Here is a 22,988-nt window from a genome sequence, read left to right as displayed (position 1 = left end):
GAATATAAGGGCAAAACTGGTGAGGAGCTTTTGCAAATACACGTGCTGGCTGATAGAGCAGATGTAGGTGGTTTGTCTTTGTTCTGCACCAGCTTAAATGCTTGCATCCCCTGCCATTGGCAATTTGTCTTGGTTCTTTTAAATTCCTAAGTGGATTATAATTTTTCTCGTGGTATTATTTGACAACAGTCATATTTCATGGCTTTACTGCATTCTTTGGATAGTTAGAATTTTTCTAAGGGAAGGAGCTCAGCTTTAAGAGGCGGCCATCTCCAGGGCATGTCGTGTAATGCAGACACAGGAGACAGAGCTGGAAATGTTCTTCCTATTCTTGTGTACTTAGAAAATACAGGATTTGATTTGTGCTGGTTTATGACATCTAAAACACATTATTGCCCCTATGCCAGATGCAAATCCTTTAAATGCTTCGGCGTGAGTAAATTCCTCAGCAACTAATGTACTTCAATGACTCTGGGATACTCAGTCTAAATCAGCAGTGAATTCTCAATATAACGAGGATGTTTTTAAGCTTCTCAGACACCAATGGGCTCAAAAATACAGGCAGAAAACTTTGCTCCTTTGCCTTTATCCATGCATCAGTTGTTATCGTGGAGCGTGCTTGTCTAAAAGCGATAGGGATCATTTCAGTATCCATTTACCCTGCTCCAGTGCTGCATTATCATTTGTTAGCTTGCAGAAATATGCCATGTCTAATTAGCTTAGTAATGATTGTACTTAGCATAGGAATTGCAGCAACATAAGGAGAAAATAATCACACATTGCAATATCAAAATAAACATTTCTGTCCTAAGAATGTTGTCAGGTGATGTCATACCATCTGTCCTACTGTACCCGCTCAGAAATTTTGCTGCAGCAGCATCTGGTGCTTTGGCAAGCTCTGCAGACAACTGTGGCAGCTTTGCAGCTGCCTCCAACTGCTTTTATATTTAAAGAGTATTAAGACTTCATGCTCCATGCCCCTATAAATGTGTTTGCCTTTACTGAAGTTTGGATACTGAGCAATTTGTATATTTGCCTGGCTTGCAGAATAAGGCACAGTGTGTGAATTGTCTTGGGAGTTTACAGTGGTCAAACTGTAAAATGCAGCTCTCCCTTCCCCCTTCCCTCCCCAGCCATCTTTGGGCTGGGAGAGAGACACCCTTTTGGGGAGGAGGACAATTTACAGGAGAATCTGAGCCCTCAATTCTGTTTCCATAAAAATGTGGTTATTTATACAACCTGGAACAACTCCAGCAGAGAAGACTGAGAGGAAACAATCCCCAATTTTTATTTTGCTTGTGGAAATGCCTTAATGAGATGTTATGTTTTCCTTTTTCCTTCTACAAAATTTAGAAAGAAATACAACCTGCAAGAAAACAGAGGCTGTATCTTGTTTTTGGCCCCATACCCAGATGAGTGTTCTCTGGTTCTAAATTCAGATTTCACTGTGCTAGATGATTTTTTAATAGATTTCAATTTCATTTCCTAAGTGCAGAAATTCAGCCAGTCCATTTCCTTTTCCCCAGAGTTTTGGACATCTGCTAGGGAAGACTTTGCTCACACCGAAGGAAGGCTCTGAGTGGTTGCCCAATTCATTTAGATTTGTCACTTCAATTTGTTCATTCAGCAGGTACATTGTAAACAAAATAGCTTAAATGAGGTTTGCTTTGGGGTTTTAAATATTTTATTTGTGCCTAGCTTTTGGGAATTGCCCCTTATGTACAGCATCTGTTCAATGTGACAGGGTTCTCTAGTGTTCATTGACTGTGTATCAGCTTTCCCTTGACTGAGTTAGCAAAATATTTTGTGATCTGCGTGGGGAAAGTGTTTCCCCAGTGTTTAATCCTGCCACTCTGGAGCTCCTTCACTCTGCTCTGGTGACCCTGGGAGGTGCTGATTGACTGCTGGAGGGTCTGTCATGTCCATCCTTCCAGTTTTGTTTCGGGTGCTGAAAGGTTCTCTCGGAGGAATGGCAGCCCCCAAAAAGATCATGTTGGACTCCTTTGGGGTGGACTTCACTGGGCCAAGGATGTCCCCCAGGCAGGAGAGGCACTGCCGAGGCGATTGCTGTGATTATAATGAGGTGTGATGGGATGAAGTTAAGAAATAGGAAATTGAGGCTGAATGTGTTTTGGCAGGGATGGTCATCTACAGAGCTGGCTCCCGAGGGAAGGGGGAAAAGTTGGGCTCTTTAATATTACATGGGTTGAAATACAGGAGGACAATGTCTGTAGGAACAGCAGTGCAGCAATGTCTGTAGGAACAGCAGTGCAGAGTAACTGGCCTTCCTTCCTGCAGTCAAAAGGAAATGCCCTCCATCTCCTTTAGTTGAGATGTGCTGCAGTTAGAGGCTTGCAGCGTGCAGGAGTGGGCTCTGTGGCACAAGCAGAAATTCAGGCTCTGAGGACACAGGCCATTAAAAATCACTGTTTAAAGGAGCAAAAATAGGCTTTCCTCCTGAGCACATTCATCTTTTTATGCCCAGTGAAGGGCTCTTTATCACCCTGCTGCCACTGGGCCTTGCAGTGTAAATTACGCCCTTGCAGAGGCCTGTGCTTTGGGGCTTGCAGTGGGGACGCAGTGGGGTTTTTTTGATGTTGACCCTTGTTCACAAGGGTGTGTGTCACAATCAGTGAAGCTGTTCCTGGGAGCCATACTGCAGAAAATCCCCGTGCCAGGAGCCAGTCCTGCAGTCCATGGGAGCACAGCCCCGCTCTGTTCCTCTCACTGATTTCCCTGTTCCTCCCTTGCAGTACAACAAACACCTCTTCGTGCACATTGGACACGCCAACCATTCTTACAGCGACCCCTTGCTGGAGTCGGTGGACATCCGCCAGATCTACGACAAATTCCCCGAGAAGAAGGGCGGCCTGAAGGAGCTCTTTGGGAAGGGGCCTCAGAACGCTTTCTTCCTCGTCAAGTTCTGGGTGAGTCAGGTGTGAAAAACGCCAATCAATTGTTTTTAAAAGTTTATTAGTAATAAAATGGTTATAAAAATAGTAATACAATTAGAGTAATAGTAATTTGGACAATTTGGATTAGGACAATATGAGACAATAGAGACAAAGAATTATGGACAGTCCAGGTACCTTTTTCTGGACAAAATCAGCCTGAAAAAGGACCCACGTTAACAGAGGATTAACCCTTAAAAGCAACAGCCTGTTGCATATTCATACACCTCATCCATGATGCATAAATTCCATTCAAACACAGGATTCTTTCTGGGCAGTGTCAGCTTCTTCCTCTGAATCCTGACAGTGCCTTCGAGGCGGGAAGAAGTTCGTTTCTTCTGATAATGGGGCAATAAATTCTCTTTCTCTGAAAGATTCAGGTGTCCTGTGGCTGCTATCTCACTGTGAGTCCTTTCTGTACAAAAAGTATCTTACATAGCATGGTTTCTATTTTAACATTATGTTATAACCTAAAACTATATTTACCACACTACTTAAGAGAATTAATGCAGCATTACTTTCTAACACAACACATATAATATTCATTTCAATATTTGCGAAAAGCCAATCATAAAATAGGCATTTTTCACATAAGGCGTGGAGGGGAGGACTCTGCTGCCCAGCAGGCTGGGGGAGGTGTTTGCTCCTGTGGAAGTTGCCTCTGTTGCCGTGCAGAGCTGTTTGCACAGAGCTGGCAGCTGCCAGCGGCCAGGGCAGATGTGCCCCAGCTCTGCCTGGCTCTGCACTGCGGGCAGCAGCCAGCAGGTACCCAGAGCCCCGTTTGGAGATGGGAACTGCCATCTAGTGGTGCAGGGAAAGGCAGGGAATGGGGCCTGCTTTGGGGTATTTCCGAGGTGCAGCTGCTGCCAGGTGCAGGGGGTGTTGAGGATCAGCCCTGCCGTCAGCCTGTGCTTGTGCAGAGACATCCAAGCTGAGACAGCTCTGAGCCTGGGAAGCTCTCAGGGCTGTTTTCTTGAAGCACATCTGCTTTCTCCTTGCCTTGTTGTTAGTCAGCCATAGGATTCTGCTCCATAACTTTTCATGTTCAGAGCAAGGGTGAAAGAATAATTGGAATGGAAAGCTGGGATGCTGCATATTGACCTAGTAGTGATGAATTTAATTGATAAGCCAGGTTTTTCTTATTGCATTTGCAAATTATCATGTTAGCGACATAATCATAAAATAATAAAATCATTTAGGTTGGAAAAGGTCTCTAAGATCACTGAGTTCAACCATCAGCCAAATCCACCACTAAACTACTAAATGTTTCATCCAAAATGATCAGCAAATCTGCAGGCTGAGCCTCATGCTTATACTAAAGCTTTTTATGCTCACTAATTTGTTTGAGTACTATTTTGTGGCATACTCATTTTCATAGCTGCAGTTAGCATCTAAGCATTTAATTTTTTTTTTCTTTTAAAACTTCAATAAAAGGGACATATTCAGAGTTTAATTACAGGGTGGACAGGTTGAGGCTGAAACCAGAATAGGTTGATCTGGAACCACTGCTTGTGATCAGATTTCCTTGAGTTTATCTATGGGATTTGAAATACTCTACACCTCATAAATCCCCCAGACTTCATATCTTTCCAAGAGCTTCTGTAGCACCAGATTTAGGAGTGGAAACTGGAATGAGGGAAACTCTTTTTTTCTCAAGTCTGGATGTAGAAGGACTAAGCCACTGAGCAGAAGCTGTGTTGGACCGCAGAAGAAACCCATTGAGAAATTCACAGGGCTTAAAACTGGGCCTGTGAGCTGTAGACCAAGTGTTTGAGGGCTGGCTGAGCAAAGAGGCCAGAAAGAGCAGAGAGCAGAGCAGAGCAGTGGGAGCTGAAACACAGTGGTGCCAGTGGTCTGGAACAGGCAGGTGAGAATGTGGGGTCAAAAAGAGGGAGGCAATGGGAAGAGAGAGCATTTGGGATAAGAAAACACAGGGATGAAGTACAGCAAAGAAGGTTTCTGAGAGGTGAGAAAAGGACAAATATAACAGCAGGAGAAATCTGACTGCAGTGGAGCAGAGCTTGGAGTTAAGGGTCTGTGACCACTAAATACATTTCCTAGAGAAATTTGCCTTGACCTGAGGCCATCATCTCACCAATCCACTCTGTGTAATAAATATTTGCAGAGCACACTGGCAAAAATGAATGTCACTTCACATGCCTGTTCTCATTTCCCACAGAGGATGATAAGCCTCAGACTTTATACTAGATGTGGATGCAGCAGAGATTTATGATATGGTAATTGAGGAATTGTGTGTTCTGCTTTTCCTCCATGTGGAAATTGATTTTCAGGCACACTGAATGCTCAAAGTTATACCTAAAGCCAGTAGAAACCTTCTTTGGGTCATTGAGGTCTGTGGTGTTCTCCTGACTTTGGAAATCCAAGTGCCAGCCCTCTCTGCTCTGTCTCCTCCCAGCAGTGCTCCCCTCTAACACTCCTGTCCCAGCCCCACATCTGTGACACATCTGTGGGGCTGACAGCCCCTTCACCTCAAGTGCTCACTGTCACATCAGACTCATGGCTGCTGTAAGGCCTCGAGGTGGTGCCATGAAAAACACCTCTGTGAAATGTGTAATTCTGTGCTCAGCACAGCTCCTGAGGAGCTCAGGAAACAGCACAGGGAACAGCAGAGACAGAGAAAGGTTGTGAGGATGTTCAGAGGGTGGGTGTGCAGTTGTGTAGCAAAAGCCTGTGACATGATACAGTTCAGCAGTCAGGATGTGCAGGCAACTTCAATCCAACATTTCCTAACCTAACTGTGCCTTCCAACATAATGGCTTTTTAACACAATTTTGTGCTGTATTAACTGAGAGATTAAAAAACATACAGTGCTAACATCCTTCTGAGTTATACATTAAAAACGTGGTGAGAACACTTTCCTGAGCCATGATCTTAAAATAAACCAGTGGATTTTCTCTCTCATCAAGTGAATGAAGCAGAGAGAAGGTGCCTGGGGTGGTGTTTAAGTGTTGCAAGAGTCACAAGGAATGCTCTTCTAGGAAAAACTTCACACCAGTGGCCCTCAGTCCTAAACATATGTAGGAATATGTCCAGGAAAACCAGGAGATAGCTAGTCATGAGAATTAGAAACTATCAGCTCACTGTCCTTTATTGCTTTCACCCCAATAGGGCATTAGGAAAAAAAGGATGCCGTTCCCTTTTTTATGGGGAGTGTTAAAAAACTCTTTTAAACAGTCATAATATCACCAGGAAAAAGCTGGCACAGGTTGCTGACAGTGTTTTTTGACCCTATAAGTAATCTCAAATATATTCATATGGGCAGAGATTAATTTTGGCTGAATTAAGTATCTGAATTAGTATCTACTCTCTCATCATCTGCTACCTCCTCCTACTCTGTAAGTTCACCTCCTCCCTGCTTCTGTTCATGATGTGTGGTTATTGCTTAGTCCCAATACTCTGTCTCACCATTTATTTCCCATTTCCCATCCTTTGTGCTATCTTACTTCTTCATTCCCATGTAGCCATCAATCATTTGCTCAGCACTGTAAGCTGCTGCATCCCAGGTGATCGTGGCAGTCCTTGTTTGGGTGGGCAAAAGAGGAAAGTGAATTTAGCTTGGGCAAATAATTACAGGTGTGAAAGCACTCTGAGGAGAGTCAGTGAACAAAAGGCAGGGTCTGAGTGAAAAAAAGTCAAAGCAAAACAGAGAAGGGAAGCTGGAGAGTGAGAAGCTTGAAAGTGAAGGTGAGGATTTGGTGCCAGAAGGAATGGTGACCCTGCAAATGGATTTAAGGGAAGTCAGCATGCCACTGGAGGTAGCACAAAGGGTGTTTTGTTTAGACATTAATTGTGCTGTGGAATGGGAATATGGGAAACAGGAAGACCACAGATGAGTATTTGTGCTGAGGATGACTAAGGCAGAAGGCAGCTGAGCTCTGGTAGCTGGAAAGAATACTCCTCTGGCTCTTTCCCCTTTAGTTCTGCCTCAGGCTGCTCACCAGCACAGCTTTCCCTCTTGTCCTGATTTCAGTAATAAGGTTTGACTACAAAAAAGATGGGAGGGAAAGGTCTGAGATCTTGCAAGAAGACATCTGCCAGTTGTGGAGTTGACCTACCCAGGCAGCCCTGGGATGGAGTACAAAGCAAAGTTTGCTTTGCTTTGCAGAGCTTTATTGGTTTGTGCAGATTGTATCTCATGGGAAACACAGCCTGATGCTGGGAATGAATAAGCTTCTGGCCCTGCTCCTGGTGACACAACTGGATGTCACACTTTTGGGCCTCTGCCTACCTAGAAGTGCAGGAGGTACAAAAGGAAGAGACTCCTCCTCCTACACCACCTCAAACCAGCAACCCCACACCCTGCAAGGCAATGCCCTGGTCCTTGCCTTGCACCTGGAATGCAATGGCTGTTCCTCTGCCTTATCCCAGAGAGCCACTGGAACCCCAGAGTTCAGGGAAATTGCCACAGAGACAGATTTTTACACTAACAGGGGGAGTTTCACTTGGTGGGCTGTAAATAAGGAACAACGTCCTGATGGTGTGGCACAGGAGGTTTGTGTGACAGGGGTATGAGACTGGAAATTACTGGGTTATAGAATTAAAACAAAAATAAAGGTGGCTAAACAAATGTAAAAGCTGTCCTAGAACACTGATGCAGAATTCAGAGAAGGCTGAAGAGTATCTGTGGAGGAAACCTTTCCCTGGGTGCAGGTTAATTGCACAATCCTGCTTCTCTCACCTTATGGGGCTAAGCCCAATCTGTGCAAAACAACCAGGAGTGATTTGTGCCATCAAACCTTAATCTGAGGATGGTCAATATTCCTGGTGGTCAGTTTGTATTTAAACTGCTTTTGTGACTTGGGAATAGCCCCAAAGTTCTCTGCTCTTTGAAGTTCCAGTTAGCCTGTCTAAAAGCTCAGTCAACACAGGGTGCCTGTGCTGGTTTCTTTTATTGGTTCTATCCATGTTCATATCTAGTGCTAGCCCCACTGATTGCTCACTCCTATTCCTAAATTCTCTAATTCTAAGCAATACACTTGGGCCTCCTAGACTAAATTCTGCTGCTGTAACTTTGTTATTTCTCTCTCAGGTTTTGCCTCAACCCCAAGTGCAAATTTTGAGGCAAATTTTGCATGAGTTTTCCATGTAACCTACAGCACTGTGCAGTGGGTCCTGCCTCCATTGGGATCCTCAGTGCTGGTGTAAGCACACCTTGCAATAAAATTCTGGGTTTTGTGTCTCTCACACTGCCAAATGCTCTGTGCCAACCTGAACTCTGATTTCTGCAGCTACAGGGACAGGTTTGGGAACCAAATATGTCTGAAAGGAGAATGGTTGTTCTCTCATTGGTGACATAGGAAGAAAACAACTGATATCAATTAATATTGGCCTGTCAGGCTTTCTGTGGATCTGATCCACTGACTTAATTCTGTGTTTGCAGTAGCTTGAACTATTCTTCTAACTGAGGAAAGCTTAGCCAGAGCTCACTGCAACTCTGAAACCAAGACCCAAACTCATCTGAAGATGCGTGGATGATATTAATTGATGTTTAAAATGAATGCCTCTATTTGCAGGAATCTGCAATGCAAACTAGGAGTTTTAGAAAGTAATGCATATTATAATTAGGGCAAGCTTTTAAAGATGCTTTGAAGTCCTAAACATTTTTGAAATTCAAATGTGGGATGGAAATAAAGGAATCTACACAATAAAGGGGCATTAAATTATGTCTCCCAAAATTTCACTGTTTTATAGATGTAAATATATGCCATAATTAGTGGTAAGTAACATGAGGAGGATAGTTAAGTTTATTCCTATTCTTATTCAAAACAGCTGTGGCATGAAAAATAATGCTCCTTCTCTTTGTGATACACTGGAACAAACAATTTACCCATCTAATCAGTGTTCAGAAATGGCTTGTGCCTGTGGTCTCCTCCCACCCCCTCCTGAATTTATCCCCATGTGCCTCCAGCCTTCTTAAAAGGTGCAGAGATTCTTTGTGCCTTTCATTCACGCACAATTGTGGCTGCTTTTCTTTTCTTTTCTTTTCTTTTCTTTTCTTTTCTTTTCTTTTCTTTTCTTTTCTTTTCTTTTCTTTTCTTTTTTCTTCCTTTCTCTTTCTCACTTTCTCTCTCTTTCTTTTGCTCTTTCTCACTTTCTTTCTTTCTTTCTTTTGTTCTTTCTCACTTTCTCTTTTTCTTTTTTTTCTCTTTCTCTCTCTCATCCTTTCTTTCTTTCTTTCTTTTTTCTTTCTATCTTTCTCTCGCTTTCTTTCTTTTCTTTTTCTTTCTCTTTGTTTCTCTCTTTCTCACTTTCTTTCTTTCTCTCTTTCTTTCATTCTTTCTTCCTCACTTTCATTCTTTCTTTCTTTCTTTCTTTCTCACTTTCTTTCTTTCTTTTTCTCTTTTTCTCTTTCTTTTCTGTATTCCTCTCTCTCATCCCTTCTTTTTCTCTTTTTCTCTTTCTTTTCTCTTTCTTTTCTTTCTCTCTTTCTTTCTTTTCTTCTCTTTCTCTCTTCCTTTCTCTCCTTTCTTTCTTGTAATTTATATTGCATAATCCAGAATCTGGGACTTCCCTCCACACACACACAGTGTGACTGCCAAACAATCTGCACTCACGACTGGGGCCTGTAGCATGAGTGGCTCCAAGGCCAGCATGCAAATGTATGCAAAGCAAACGAGCTGTGGAAGAAAGCAGCCCTGCACTGTGTTTTCCCCAGGGCACTCCGTGGCACAGAGAGGAGGATGCAGAGCAGGGTAAGGGGCAGGGTCCGGAGCAGCTCGGGCTGCCCATCCCAAACCCAGCCCTGGACACAATTCCTGCACAGCCAACGGCCCAGATGCTCCCTCTGGAAAAAATTGCTTCACAGTTTGGGATGGCTGCTCCTTGGTGGAGCTCTGGAGAGGAGGAGGAGGCAGGGTGCTGAGTAACCCACCTGCCCACGGCTGCTCGGAGCAGCTGCTCAGCCCTAGGTGCTGCTAATTAGTGACCTTATTATTTATGTGCCCAATGGGAGCTGCTGAGGGCCACTGCAAACTGCCCTGGCCCTCCCCAGGTCCCACTGCTTCCAGTGGGCGCTGCTTTCCTTCTACTCAGCAGGATGGATTTAGGCTCTTCTCAGCAATTTTTGCTGGAGTTGCTTTTGTGTTAGCCAAAGCTGTTATTATTCCACAAGCACTCTGCCCTCTGCCCCTGCCTGTAGCACAGAGCCTGAGAGCTCTGGGAAAGGGAATGGGTTTTTTCATTTATTTTAAATTTATTTTTACTCTTTATTTGGTTGCAGCCATCTCTCTGTAGGTGCAAGCTCCAGCACACTGGCAGAGACTTCTCCATTCAGTGTGTTGAACACTTGGTGCTCTTAATATGCAATATTTCCAGTGCCACCCATTGACAAGCTGTGCTTTATTAATGAATTAATCATGCTCTTGCACTGGAGATAAGGTGCCAGAAATCTGAGTGCCTCTTCCACCTCCAAGTGCATTCATATGAAACTCAGTGCCTGGAAATAAATCTAAATTAGAGTTTTACTCTTGAAAGTAAAAAAAAAAAAAAACAAATTAAAAATTCCATTTGTGGTTTTGGGGTTTTTCCCCCCCTAAATTGTATTGATCTTTAAAACTCAATGAGTAAATGGACTCCTGTTCATTACATGTGATCATCCAATAATGTTTGAAATGCCATAATATTTGAACTCACACCAATATATTTGAAGTCACCATTGAAAAAGTTATTTATCTGTATAGGCAGCAAGAGTGCTCCCCAGGGCCAGTGCCTGGAGCTCAGAGCACAGCTGCCTGAGAAGCTGTACAGGAGGGAAGCTGTTTTATAGCCCAGGAAGGCTTGCAGCCTGTGTCTGAAATGCTGGAGACAGAGCACCTTGGAAATAATGCACCAGAGCTGGTGACAGCACTCCAGAGGCTTGGCTGTTGTCACCTTTTTCACAAGGATCATTGAAACAGGAAATTATAAGGAGAAAACTAATAAGATCAATTTCTGTATTTCAATTTTGTTGTTATATTTATGCAGCCCTACCTGCCATATGTAGCTCAGGCAGTGAACCTCACTAAGTAATGTTTGCCGTTGGACAGGACCAAACTACTCAAACCAGAGCATCCTTGCCAGATACTCAGGTGGGGAAGAAAGACCCCAAGGTGATTTCTCCTCATCTGGGAATTATTCCAGCATTCCATGGCCATCAGGGTTATCAGCCCCTGCCTTTTTTCTCAATTTGCTTTTGCTTAGCTTTAGCTTTCTGCCTTTTAATGCCCTTTTCTGCAAGATTTAATCTAGGAGAAGGCTCTTCCCCATGTAGCAGCTTGTAGGCTATGACAAGGTTGTGGAAAAACTTCCCTTGGAAAAAGTAAGTAGATGGAGTTTCATTAGTCATTCACTACAAAGGATGTTTTCCAGACCTTAAATCATTCTTGTAGCTCTTTGCTGAACACTTTCCAATTTTCCAACATCCCTTCTAAAATGTAGACACGAGGCCTGGAATCAATGCTGTAGTTAGGAGCTAAAGCTGAATACCAGGGCATTCATTTATAACACATCACCTTGTTCCCACATCTGCAACTCTCACAGCCACGTGGGTACTCATTGCCTTTTGGAGAAGGGAAAAAAACCAGCAAAAAATTTATTTTAATTTCATCAGTTTGAAAAATACAATTTAGCTTTCAGATGTATATGTTTAGACAAATCCCTTGCTATTTAAGCCATAATAATATTCTTAAGTCCTTAAGACAAAGTTGTTTTAGTAGTAAAAGAGGCTTTGGTGAAGCCTTCATTTAAAAGCATTTGCTTGCCAACTCATATGATTTTTTAATGCTGGTGTTAGACTGTTTTGAAGAGTCTTCAGCTCTCAGCAATCTCAGCAATTAGATGAATATGAAAACTGTTTACAAAGAGAATTCTTTCCTTCCTTGAAAACACCTTTACTGTGTGCTAGACTCAAAAAAGAAAAAAAAATCCAGGAGCAAACAAGTAAATAAAGGTAATTCTCATCTGTCTGATCATCATCATGGGACTTTTGCAACGATGTTGTGATTGCATAAGGGTAAATCATGACAATTGAGTGATGGTTTCAAGTGTTTCCTCACTGCAACATCAGGCCCCAGCCTGGATGTGTTGTGTACACAGAACTCCCAGTGATCTCAGCAAGGGCTGCAAGAGCTGTGGGAGTGAACAACAGGGTGACAGATGGCCACATGTGCTACTTCTCCAGGTTAAATGTCAGCATGTAAATAGAACAATCCGGTACTTTTTTTCAGCAGGCTTCAAAATCAGAAGGCAGCGGATAAAATGTTATCCTTTTTTAACTCTAAACATTTGCTACTGCAGCTTGAAATGCAAGGTCTGTGCAGTGGATTTTTGACAACTGTGAGGGGTGGTTTAGTTAGGACTTCTCAAGTATTTTGCTCATATCTGAAAAGAAAGAAAATGCTTTGCTTGTAAAACTGCAATTGTGGTAGCAGCAGGAATAATTGCATTCTAAGAGATGGCTTCTATTATTATTATTATCATCATCATCATCATCATCATTGTCATTATCATTATTATTATTATCATTATTATTATCATTAATTGCAGCAGTGCAACTGTTTCAGGAGCAATCCCTCTCCTTCAGGAATCCTGGTGTGCAGCAGCGGTGGCGCGGCTGGTGGCTGCTGCCCCTCTCCATGTTGAGATGTTTGCCATGCTTTGATTGCAGGCCAGCTGTGATGACAAATTGCTTATTTGCTGTGATAAGTGTGACCAGTTCCTCACAGCTCCCCGTGGCAGCCCCTGCTTTAGGTGCACATTTAACATTAACTGCTGGCCTTGCATGAGGCAGGTGTGAGGAACAAGGTGGAACAGAGATAGGATTTCTTCCCCTTCTACAAAATACCTGACTGTGGGGCTGCTTGTGTCACTGTGTGCAAACCTCAGAAGGCTGCTCCACTGGTAATTTACAAAGCCAGCCCCAGTAATCCTAGACCCGTGTCTCCACAGACTAGCTCAGGGTGTGCTGTTATCACAATATTGCCTCACAAGGCCACACCACAAATAAGGATTGCAGACACTAAGGGGGATGAATGAGTTGTTGCCAAGTTAAAAATTAAGTAGCAGTTACAAATGACCTGAACTGTGGAGAGTGCTCCACACTAGAATCATAGAATGGTTTGGTCATTCATTTGGTCATTTAGAGATCACCTAAATCCAACACCTTCCACTAGACCTGGTTACTCAAAGTCCCATTCACTCTGGCCATGAACACTTCCAGGGATGGGGCACAGGTAAGCATAGCTGTAAATAAGGTTTTTTAAAAAGTCTGAGGGTAAACATGAAGGTACCTGTCAAGTATTATGTATTCCATTTCTATATTAGGAATAGAACCAAGCAGAGCTGGACTTGCAAGTGAAGCAGCTGCAGAAGTGCATTTCCCTGCTAAAATGCTCACCTTGGCCTAACTTTCCAGTTCAGGTGATTCTTTGCTGCCATGCTGCAGTAGCTGATCAGCTATTTCCACATAAAAGGAAAACCCTGCTCACTCTCTCCCTGGGCATCAAAGATGTCAGTAGAGCTAAAGCCTGAATCAACAAATCCAGCTCTGCATATCCCTAGGGTCTGCCTGTACCCACATCAGTGTGCTTTTAAGTGGAGGGCTCTGATGTGAGCAGGAATGGGTCTGTGATGTCAAAGAGCAGAGTGGCAGAACAGCTCCAGCACTGCTGTGGGCCCAGGAAGCTGGATTCAGCAGGTGACCTGTGTGCTTGCTTGTAGCCAAATTAATCCTGCTGCGCACAGGGCTTGGATAATGAATAATTGAAGGTAGAGCTGCTCCTCACTTGATCCTGTGAGTCTTGGTCTCTGGTGCTGCCTATCAAAGGCAGCTGGATGGTTTCTGAGGCTGCAGAGAAATGCTGGGAGCCAGCAGATCCTTGCAGCAGTGTTTGCTGGGCATGGCACACGGGAAACTGGGGCTTGTGTCAGCCTCTGCCTGGAGTCCAGTGTTCTGCTGAACCAGTGCCATATGGCCTGGCAGAGCCTTATCAGAAACCCGTCCTGTGTTGCCCAGCTGTCTCCTCTGCCATGAGGGTTTCATTGCTTTAAGACAAGAGCAGGAGAAAGTGAGCTGTGGCCTCTCTGGAGTGGGGTGGCTGGGCTGAATTTGAATCTGAAGGCAGCTTCACTTCAGAGGGGCTGGCTCTGGAGCCAGGCTCCTCTCAGGTGATCATTCCTTTGCTCCAGGGATTTCATCAGCCATCTGCCAGACAAGAATGTCACCTGTAGCACACAGAAATACTGGGACATCTTTTATTGTCTAAAATTTGAATAAATTGCTGATTTCCTAAGGTTTTTACTGCAACAGTTAGGCAGCTACTTCCCTGACAGACTTTTTTCACTGTCACTGTCATCACCATTAAGCTCCCCCCGTTATTTCTGAAAAGAATGGTGAGCTAGTGACAGCTTATGCTATTCACACTGTCAAATAAAAAAATCAAATTTTCACCTTTTTCCCCACAGGCTGACTTAAACTGCAACATCCAAGATGATACAGGAGCGTTTTACGGAGTCACCAGTCAGTACGAGAGCTCGGAAAACATGACAATCACCTGTTCCACCAAAGTCTGCTCCTTTGGAAAGCAAGTAGTAGAAAAAGTAGAGGTGGGTATTGTGATGGGATATGTGCCTTTAGTCATTTCTTACCTTTCCAGACCTGTGGGCTGTGGCCAGGTCTCTGGTTGGTTTGCTGCACAGTGAAATTGCAGCTCAGGGCTAAGCCCCAGACCCGTATCTGTCATGTACAAATCAGTTTTTTGGGGGGAATTTTAGCCTAGAGCTGAAGGTTGAGCTTTTACAGATGTCCTGATCGCTGTTCATGTCCTTCTTAAACTAAGTATGTTTTCTGACTATAACAAAAAATTGTTTTAATAATTTCTATTTTTCCAAGCTTAGAGAAAGCCAAAAATCCTCAGAAACCACCATCTGAGCGGTTGGTAGCTGGACAGCAGAAGTCCAAGAGCCACAGCCTTACCCTCCCTCAGCAATCCAAGTCTGTCTGCTTTTCTTCCAGCTGTAGTCCTACATCTTTCTGTAGTTCATAAATTGCCTATTGAGTCATGCAATAATATATCTATGTTTGTATGTTGTCCTGGTTCAGTGCAAATTTGGGAGAGAACCCCCAAAGGGCTCCTCTAGGAAAGCAGATTCATTTGGCCTCTCACCCAACTGGTCTGGGAGAAAATACCTCCTTGGAGAAAAGTGGAAAAACCCTGTTTATTAAACAATAAAACCTAAACAATATTAAACAATCAAGCCCCTTGCTGCTCCAAAAGAGATGACAAACAAAAACTGTGCAGGGAAACACAGAACATATGTGCACACTTCAGTGCAAATATATTAGCTTATTTTTGCTGTTCCCTTTGCAGACAGGTGCCTCAAAATTCCTATAAAATCATCTTATCACAGTTTTTGGCTTAATTAATTTCTACTCAGTTTGGGACTTTATAATCCTCATCTATTCAGTTTGTTAATTTGCAAGTTAGAGTTAGAGAACAAGTAGTGATATTATAATTATTGATAATTAAGATCCCTTGCATTTTTAGCAAGGCATAGCACAGGTAAGGCAGGGAGTCAGCAAGCAGCGTGTGAGTGTGTCTGAGCCACTTCTCTTTCTCCTGTCTACACAAAAAAACCAAAAAAAGCAAAAAAAAGGAAAAGCAGATTTACCAGTCACTTTCTTCCTGTCTCTGAATGATGACATTCTAAATGGTTTTTATGTTTTTTAGACTGAATATGCAAGGTTTGAGAATGGTCGGTTTGTGTACAGGATAAACCGCTCTCCCATGTGTGAATACATGATCAACTTCATACACAAGCTGAAGCATTTACCAGAGAAATACATGATGAACAGCGTCTTGGAAAACTTCACAATTTTATTGGTATGGACTGGCTTTTTTATTTTTCCACTTCTAAAATACTCTCAGGCTTTGTATGGCTTGCTCAGCTGGTAGTGTTGGGAACCAGTTTCCAAATCCCTAAGTCATTGTTGCTTACCAAAGCAACCATCCCACTGACTTCAGAATAATTCTCCTGGAATTGGGCACTAAAGACGCTCAGGATGAAAAGGCTCAGCTGGCTGTGAGTGTGAACAAACATCTTTGTTATTCTCCACAAATTTCAGCTTACTTCTGTTTTTTCCATTCGAGTCTGGGGTTTGCAGAGAGCCTGAGGCAGTAACTTTGAACCACTGCGTTCATCTGATGCGTCCTTACCGGGGCTGGGTTACAGTGCTGCAGGTGTTAGTGGCATTAATTAGTTCTTGGGCAGGGAAAACAGGCAGCAAATGCCCAACAGGTGACCTAAAGCACAGAGAATGGGCCACGTGGTGGCCTTTGAGCCAGTTTCATCCAGTCACCCAGCTTGCTTTCCCTGTTGCTCTGTGGTGTCACCCCAGCCAAGCTCTCAGAGCTACGTGCTGCTACTGCCAGGGGATTCGGCAGGACTGAGGTGACACAGGTCACTCCTTACTTCAGACCTGTGGCACTCACATTTTCTTAAAAAATCCCTTCACCCAGGATTTTTCTCCTGGGAAGCTGAGGAGCCTCAGAGAAAATGAAAACAATTTTTATCTCATTTGCTTCTCCTGTTTTTCCTCATGTGGAATGTGTTTGGAGATTGTTTACCCACAGGTGATTGTTCCATTGGATTCTGCTGTGAGTTGTTTTCTCTTTGGCCAATCAGGGCCAATCTGTGTCAGGACTCTGGAGAGAGTCAGGAGTTTTCATTATTAGGTTTTTAGCATTTAGTAAGTATCCTTTCTGTATTCTTTAGTATAGTGTAGTATAGTATAGTATTCTTTAATATAATACAGTATCATAAAATAATAAATCAGCCTGTTGAGAACAAGGAGTCAGATGCATCACTCCTCCCTGCCACGAGGCACCCTGCAAATACAATACAGCCCTGCTGCTTCCAGGTGTGTGATATTCTGTCTGCCTCTTCTTTCCCCACACAGGTGGTAACAAACAGGGATACACAAGAAACCCTGCTCTGCATGGCTTGTGTATTTGAAGTGTCGAACAGCGAACATGGAGCACAGCATCACATCTACAGGCTTGTAAAGGACTGAGCAGTTATTTATATATACACTTCATTTCACTTCTTTATCAAAACACAGACTGTAAACCTCAACACTAAGTGGCAGTGCCTCTGGCCCAACTTTCACCCACATTTTTCTAAATCCTGTTTTAGTGAAGTCATTTTTAATGTGTTCATATATAATTGTAGCTGTGAAATTCTGGTACAGTTGTAAAAATTATTTCTAAAACTAAGTGTTCTTCAAATTTGTAAACCACAGTTCTTTGGGAAGACTGTATTTAAGAACCTAATGCCTCTGTCTGTGGAGGCCTATTTTTAATTCTGATAGAAAAATGTATGACAGAGCATTTGCCATGGGGAAAAACTGACAGCATTTATAAGAATTTATTTTGGGTTTTTTTCCAACATGAAATACTTGTTTTACAATGCAAGTGAAATTGAAACGAATCTTTAGCTATAACTGTAAATGAGTACACAAAGTTAATAATCTTTATAGAATTATCTTTGTAACTAATTAGGGTGAAAGATATGGACGAATGTAATTCACTAAATTATTTTTTAAAATGAAACATTTTTCTGTTTGAAACCAAATGAAAAATATAGCCTTAAGAAATGCCTGATAGAAACAGACAGGTCCTAAAATTAGGCAAATTTTGTATTTTTTTCTCAACGCTAAAACTAATCTTCTAATCCATTAAACTTTCAAACAGGTATTGCAGAGAAAGAAAACATCACCCCTTACCCTTAACATATCTAGTGTATTTTAAAAGAGTATAAAGTTGTATTGTACTAATATGAAAATTTGATTATTTAATGAAAAAGATGGCTCATTTTGCAATAAGTAGGTAAATACTGAAGATTTAGACTTGCATTATATGTAGTCTTGTGTGTGCAGTTATATTTTATATGGACAACTATGTTTTCTAATAAGTTGAGCAAAAAACTTGCAACTCTGAAATCAAGAGATGAATGGAAACAACTGACATTGCAACAGCATCGAGTCATTCAAAACAGAGAGCAAAACACTGATGTGTTTGAAAGAAGAGTGTGTACATCTCTGAAAGGATCAGCAGCTTTAATATCTGTGAGACGCTAGAGAATCACAACCAGCATCAGGCAAAGCAGATTGGAAAGTGGAGAATTTAATTTTTTTTTCTCCTTTTCCTCTTAATCATGGTGCTCTTACACCTCTCCCAGTTGTCTCTCCAGGTCTGGCAAAGGCCCTATCTGAAACAAACACACACCTACCATGTGGGGTCTGCTGTCCTCTTGGAAAGCGTTCATCCAGGTGGTAGTGTTCATCCTTCTGACAAATTCAGGGAAGACTCCAGGAAGTGAAGCACAGCTGGAGATATTTAACACTGAAAGGCTTTGCACCACGGCTGTGAGCGTTTGTCTGGGGTGTGCACAGGTGAGAGCAGCAGCCTCAGCCCTCCTGCTCGGGACAGGGGGTGTTGCTCAGCTCCTCTCCTCCTGCTGCCCCTCACTGCCCAAGCAGAAATTGTTTGGGCAGGTGCTGGGCCAGCAGAGGCTTCTCAGGCAGAACATTTGTCTGAAAGGCTGAGGGCTGCCTGGCCAAGCACAAGCCACCTTAGGGATCAGAGATGAGTTATCAGCAAAGAGGGCTCTTAGGGGAGTTTTCTGCAGTCCTGACTCAAAGGTCAGGCTTAGCAGGCCCCTCCTCCCTACCCCTTGTGATTTGTTCCTGTAACCAGCACAGTTCCCATGCACAGTGTAATCATCAAATTCACTCCCAGGCCCAGTGCTGTAGTCTTCAAACAAGCAACTCTATTCCTTTTCTTTAAATTATATATTCCTGCATAGTCCTTTCAGTTAGAATTGCCCACTGCTGGAATGTGTGGACTAGACTGGAGCCTAGGTGAGGTCAGACCAGGAACCATCCCTAACGCTGGGGAGGTCTGGGGCTCGAGGAGGATGCAAACATCACCCAGGGGAAGGGAGACTGCTTCAATCCCTCAGCCTGATCTGACTGCATGAGGTGCATGCTTTGGGTGGTTGCTGTGATGCCTAGCTGTCACCTGCTTGTGGATATTAGGGCTGATGATCTTTCAGTTGATACTCTGTGAACAGAGGAACATGTCCATGGCAAGGTCTCTTTTAACGCTCATTTTTAACACTAACAATCACATCAGGAAAAGCACTGCATTGTAACAGCCTAACGGTAGCCCTTTATTCTAAGCACTTGGTGTTACAAGTCAAAAACTACTTTTTGGTTTTTGTTCTAAAGTTGTCTTTTATTTAGGGTTTGAATTGTGGGTTTGGTGATTTTTTTTTTTTTTTTTAATAACAAGCAAACTCTTTAAGGCATATAAAGTATGTAAGTCAATTTGCAAATCCAGGTACAGTTTGATTTTTTTTGTAGGATCTGGCACACTACATATGCCATAACTATAGGGTATAAACAGTCACAATGTTTATTGGTGTTCACATATGTAACGTTAGGGAAACTACTTCCATCGTCTTTTCTTTACAATTCTGTAAATGATCCATACCCTGTATATGTTAATTCTTAAAAGCCTTAATCCTTCAACTGTTGAGTGTGGGGTGTGTAGTCCAACAGGCTGCCTGTAAACTGTGAGCTCTTTTGTAAGCTGGAAGTACTTATCTTGTTACTGTTACTTTTTTGTAGGAACCTTTTAATTGAGAGCTGCCAAAGCATTACAATATGCAGTGCCTTAGCATTATATTAGAAGTAACTTTTAGCCTCTTAACATTAAATTTTATACATTGTTTTCTTAATTGGTTCCATTTTTAAAATATCCGTATTTTTCCCTGCAGAAATGCTCTTTGACTGCTTGGTGTGAACCAGCTGTCTGTACAAGTCAGTCCCATTGCAGTGAGATGCCTATACCAAAAGGAAAGGTTACAGATCCCTAGTTCTCCGTGAAAAGTGAATTGTATTAATGAATGCTGCCTTTTTAAATTTCATGACCAAATAATTAATTGTGACTCTTCTGCACTCTAGCATGAAAGTGCCTTTGGTTTGAAATTCCAGCTTAGAAAAGTGCTGCCATAATAATGACAATTTGTAGAGAGACCAAAAATATTTAGTTAATCACCGTAATGCCTTTGGTTTATTGGAATAAGTTGAATCTACAGGCCTCCATTCACAAAAGAGCACCATTCATAGCAAAGGGATTTTGCTAATGATCAGCCTGCTGAAGAAAAATCTACTGTTTGCCATTTCTGACAGCATTGCAAACCAGCAACTGATTCGTCTGTGATATAAAAATGAAAATATTCCCATTTATATTCTCTTCATCCAGTCACGCATCTGCATAATGAGAGATCCATATCCTACAGAATTTCAGTGGACAAGCATGGCTTCGTTGATCTCCTCTAACAATATTTTGGTATCTGTGGAGATTCTTTGCTTAGACAGCAGATTTTGTTTACAAAGTTGTGCATGCTGAAGGTCAGATGCACAGAACAGAGGAGCAGGAGAGTTGAGCATAGCGAGGGTGAATGCAATCGTGTGGCTTTAAGCATTGAAATGTTGAGGGTGAGCATTGTGCATGAAGGTGCTGCTGGGGAAACTCTGGCCAGCACGACTCAAAACACAGGGTTGTTTTGTTTTCCTCCCACTTGATGTCTTGGGGGAAAAAAAAATTAGCTCCTCTTAATGTGTCTGTTTTTGATACCTTCTGTGAACGGGGGCCATACTCTCCACCACAACTGAAATCAATGGGAAGAGGAGCAACATTTTAGAAAGAACAAATATCAGCAAAACCAAAAGCTGTCAGAGGGATTATATAGTTGTGAATACATTGTTAACTTGATTTTTAAAGTATTTGATGAAAACTAAGATTAACTTTTTATATAGAGAAATATTGTGACACTGTGTGGTAAATATTGTGATAATTCAAATTCCCTTTCTCTAAAATATTATTTTTGTTATTCCTTCAAGGTCTGAATCTCACTTACCTCTATAAGACAAATAATTCTGTTGAACTCAATGAGACTGAGGTAGGGCAAAGACACTTTTGGCCCACAAGCAGAACATACCTTTTCAGTCATTGCCAAACATTTTGGCTGTACTAGTCAGTGTTTGTGACAAGCTACACCTCTGTCTCATTCAAACAAGCATAATGGTACCATTAGGGGCTGTTAAAAATTACTACTAACAAATGTAGTTTTACTTACTTGAATTCCAAACTGATTTTGTTTAGGTACTGCACCACTATTTTGAAGGAATCGCAGATCCAATGCCTGTTTCTCTCTTTCCCTCTCCACCACAGCTACAGCTCAGCTTGGCAGTGGCTTGTCCCGTGGAGCCCCCACGGGACGGGCTCCTGGGAATAATGAAGGGTGTACATTACTGTTGAATGTAAGGAACTGGCCAGTCCAAGGCAGATAGGACATTTGATGTGCTAATCCATAGCTATTTATTTTTCCACTGCGAGTCCCAGGGCGTGCCTGCAGCCTGAAGCAGCAGCCCTGGGAGTTTCCTGGAGGCCTCAGTCAGTCCCACTGAGAGCCCTGGTGTTGTCCCCCCTTTCCTTTTCCCATGAGGATACATGTGCCTGGGCACAGGTGGGTGTGGAGCAGGGCCCGGCTTTGTCCTTTGCTCAGGATGATCTCCTTTCCCCCTCTTATCTTTCATAACCAGATGTTTAGCCCCCCCAAGAAAGATTGAGGCTGGATAAGTCAAAGTACAAGAAACACTCTGGACATCTTCATCTTTTAACTTTTCAGGTCATTCTTGCTGAGGTCATGTAATTAGTTTTAGTGTGTAAATTAAATCTTAAATGCACTCAGTTGACTAAAAGGAGATGGATCCCTGTTACCTCCTTACAGAATATGTGTTTTTGTTTTTGTTTTATTTTGTTTTATGGGCCTCTGATTCAGGCTCATGACTGCAGACAAAAAATACAATATGTGCCTGAAAAAAAAAAGACAAAAGAATTTTATAACATTGAAAACCTGAATAGCCTTTAATTCTTCAGTACATTTTATGTAAAACAGGTTGGGTTTTTGTTTTGTTTTGGGGTTTTTTTGCCATGTGCATTTGTTCACATTTGTAAATGACTTAATGGAATTCTCACTTTATGTTTATTTGTGTAATGTGTATAAAATGGGTTTGTGACTTAAGCATATTCATATATGGTCAGTGGTTACTTTAATATTGTACTGCTGCTGGTAACTTTTGATGTAGAACTTGCCTTTTGATGATAAAGTACCTCTAGGTTAGACAGTGAGGGAAGGCTCTTGGAAAAAACTGAATGTTCTCCAATGTTTTCTTAACATATTTGCAGAAGCTTTCAAAAGGAGTTTCAGTCAAACCTCTTGGCAGTACAGTATTCTTGTATTTGTTATTGTCTGTGTGTAGGTACTGGTACCTTTTTTTTTTTGTTTAAAATGTTTTAAGTGTTGGCTTTAAAGTGAATTTATCTTTAGTATGATAGTAATATGAAAATTATAGGTTTTGTGTGCAGAGAATTTTTTTATAAAGTGCTTTGTAAAAAAAAAAAAAATGTATTCTAGCTTTCGCGGTACATATGTGTGATAACTTTAATATCCATGACAGTTAAGTGCAATTATTTCATCACTCTAAAAATGCTATTTTTGTGTCGGTTACTGCAGGTGTTTTCATGTCTTTGCAAAGTGACACATTTTGATGCCTTCTTGATAAAGTGGTAGAATTTTTGTAGCTTTCTAGAAACTTTGTATTCATACAGTATCAATTGAAAATAAAGAAAATGAAAGTGTTTTGTGCATTTGTCGTAATCTCTTACCTCAATCTCTTCTTAATGTTGGGTGTAGCTTTCGGAACCTTTTTCCAAAGTAGCACAAGGCCAGACTTGCAGAGATGCCTGTGCACCTTCCTCAAGGTGTGAGGGAGATCCAGCAGGATCTACAGAGGCCTGGAGGGCTGGCACTCAAGGCTGGCACATCTGGAAGAACACACATCTGGTGTTCCATGAAGAGTCCATCATCCTAATTCTTGCCTGTGTGTCTTCCTAAAAAAATGGTAGTGGA

At 42.2% G+C, this 22,988-nt stretch overlaps 1 protein-coding gene across 3 annotated transcripts in view; it reads left to right on the top strand.

Annotated features, from left to right (window-relative positions):
• The window catches only part of TEAD1 (TEA domain transcription factor 1), a 156,685-nt gene extending 133,959 nt beyond the window's left edge, over positions 1 to 22,726 (top strand). For all 3 annotated transcript variants that reach the window (XM_071456627.1, XM_071456626.1, XM_071456628.1), the window contains 4 exons: positions 2,754 to 2,927; positions 14,412 to 14,552; positions 15,677 to 15,829; positions 16,906 to 22,726. In XM_071456627.1, coding sequence (XP_071312728.1) covers positions 2,754 to 2,927; positions 14,412 to 14,552; positions 15,677 to 15,829; positions 16,906 to 17,019 — 582 coding nt within the window. In that variant the 3' untranslated portion in view covers positions 17,020 to 22,726. The remainder of the gene's footprint in view (positions 1 to 2,753; positions 2,928 to 14,411; positions 14,553 to 15,676; positions 15,830 to 16,905) is intronic.
• Positions 22,727 to 22,988: the final 262 nt, after the last annotated feature.

The sequence above is a fragment of the Agelaius tricolor genome, unplaced genomic scaffold, assembly GCF_023055355.1.
Source record: "Agelaius tricolor isolate 1412-34295 unplaced genomic scaffold, bAgeTri1.0.p SCAF_62, whole genome shotgun sequence".
In the NCBI taxonomy this organism is placed as follows: Eukaryota; Metazoa; Chordata; class Aves; order Passeriformes; family Icteridae; genus Agelaius; species Agelaius tricolor.
Note: the sequence above shows the minus strand (reverse complement) of the source record. Positions and strands in the feature narration are given on the sequence as shown.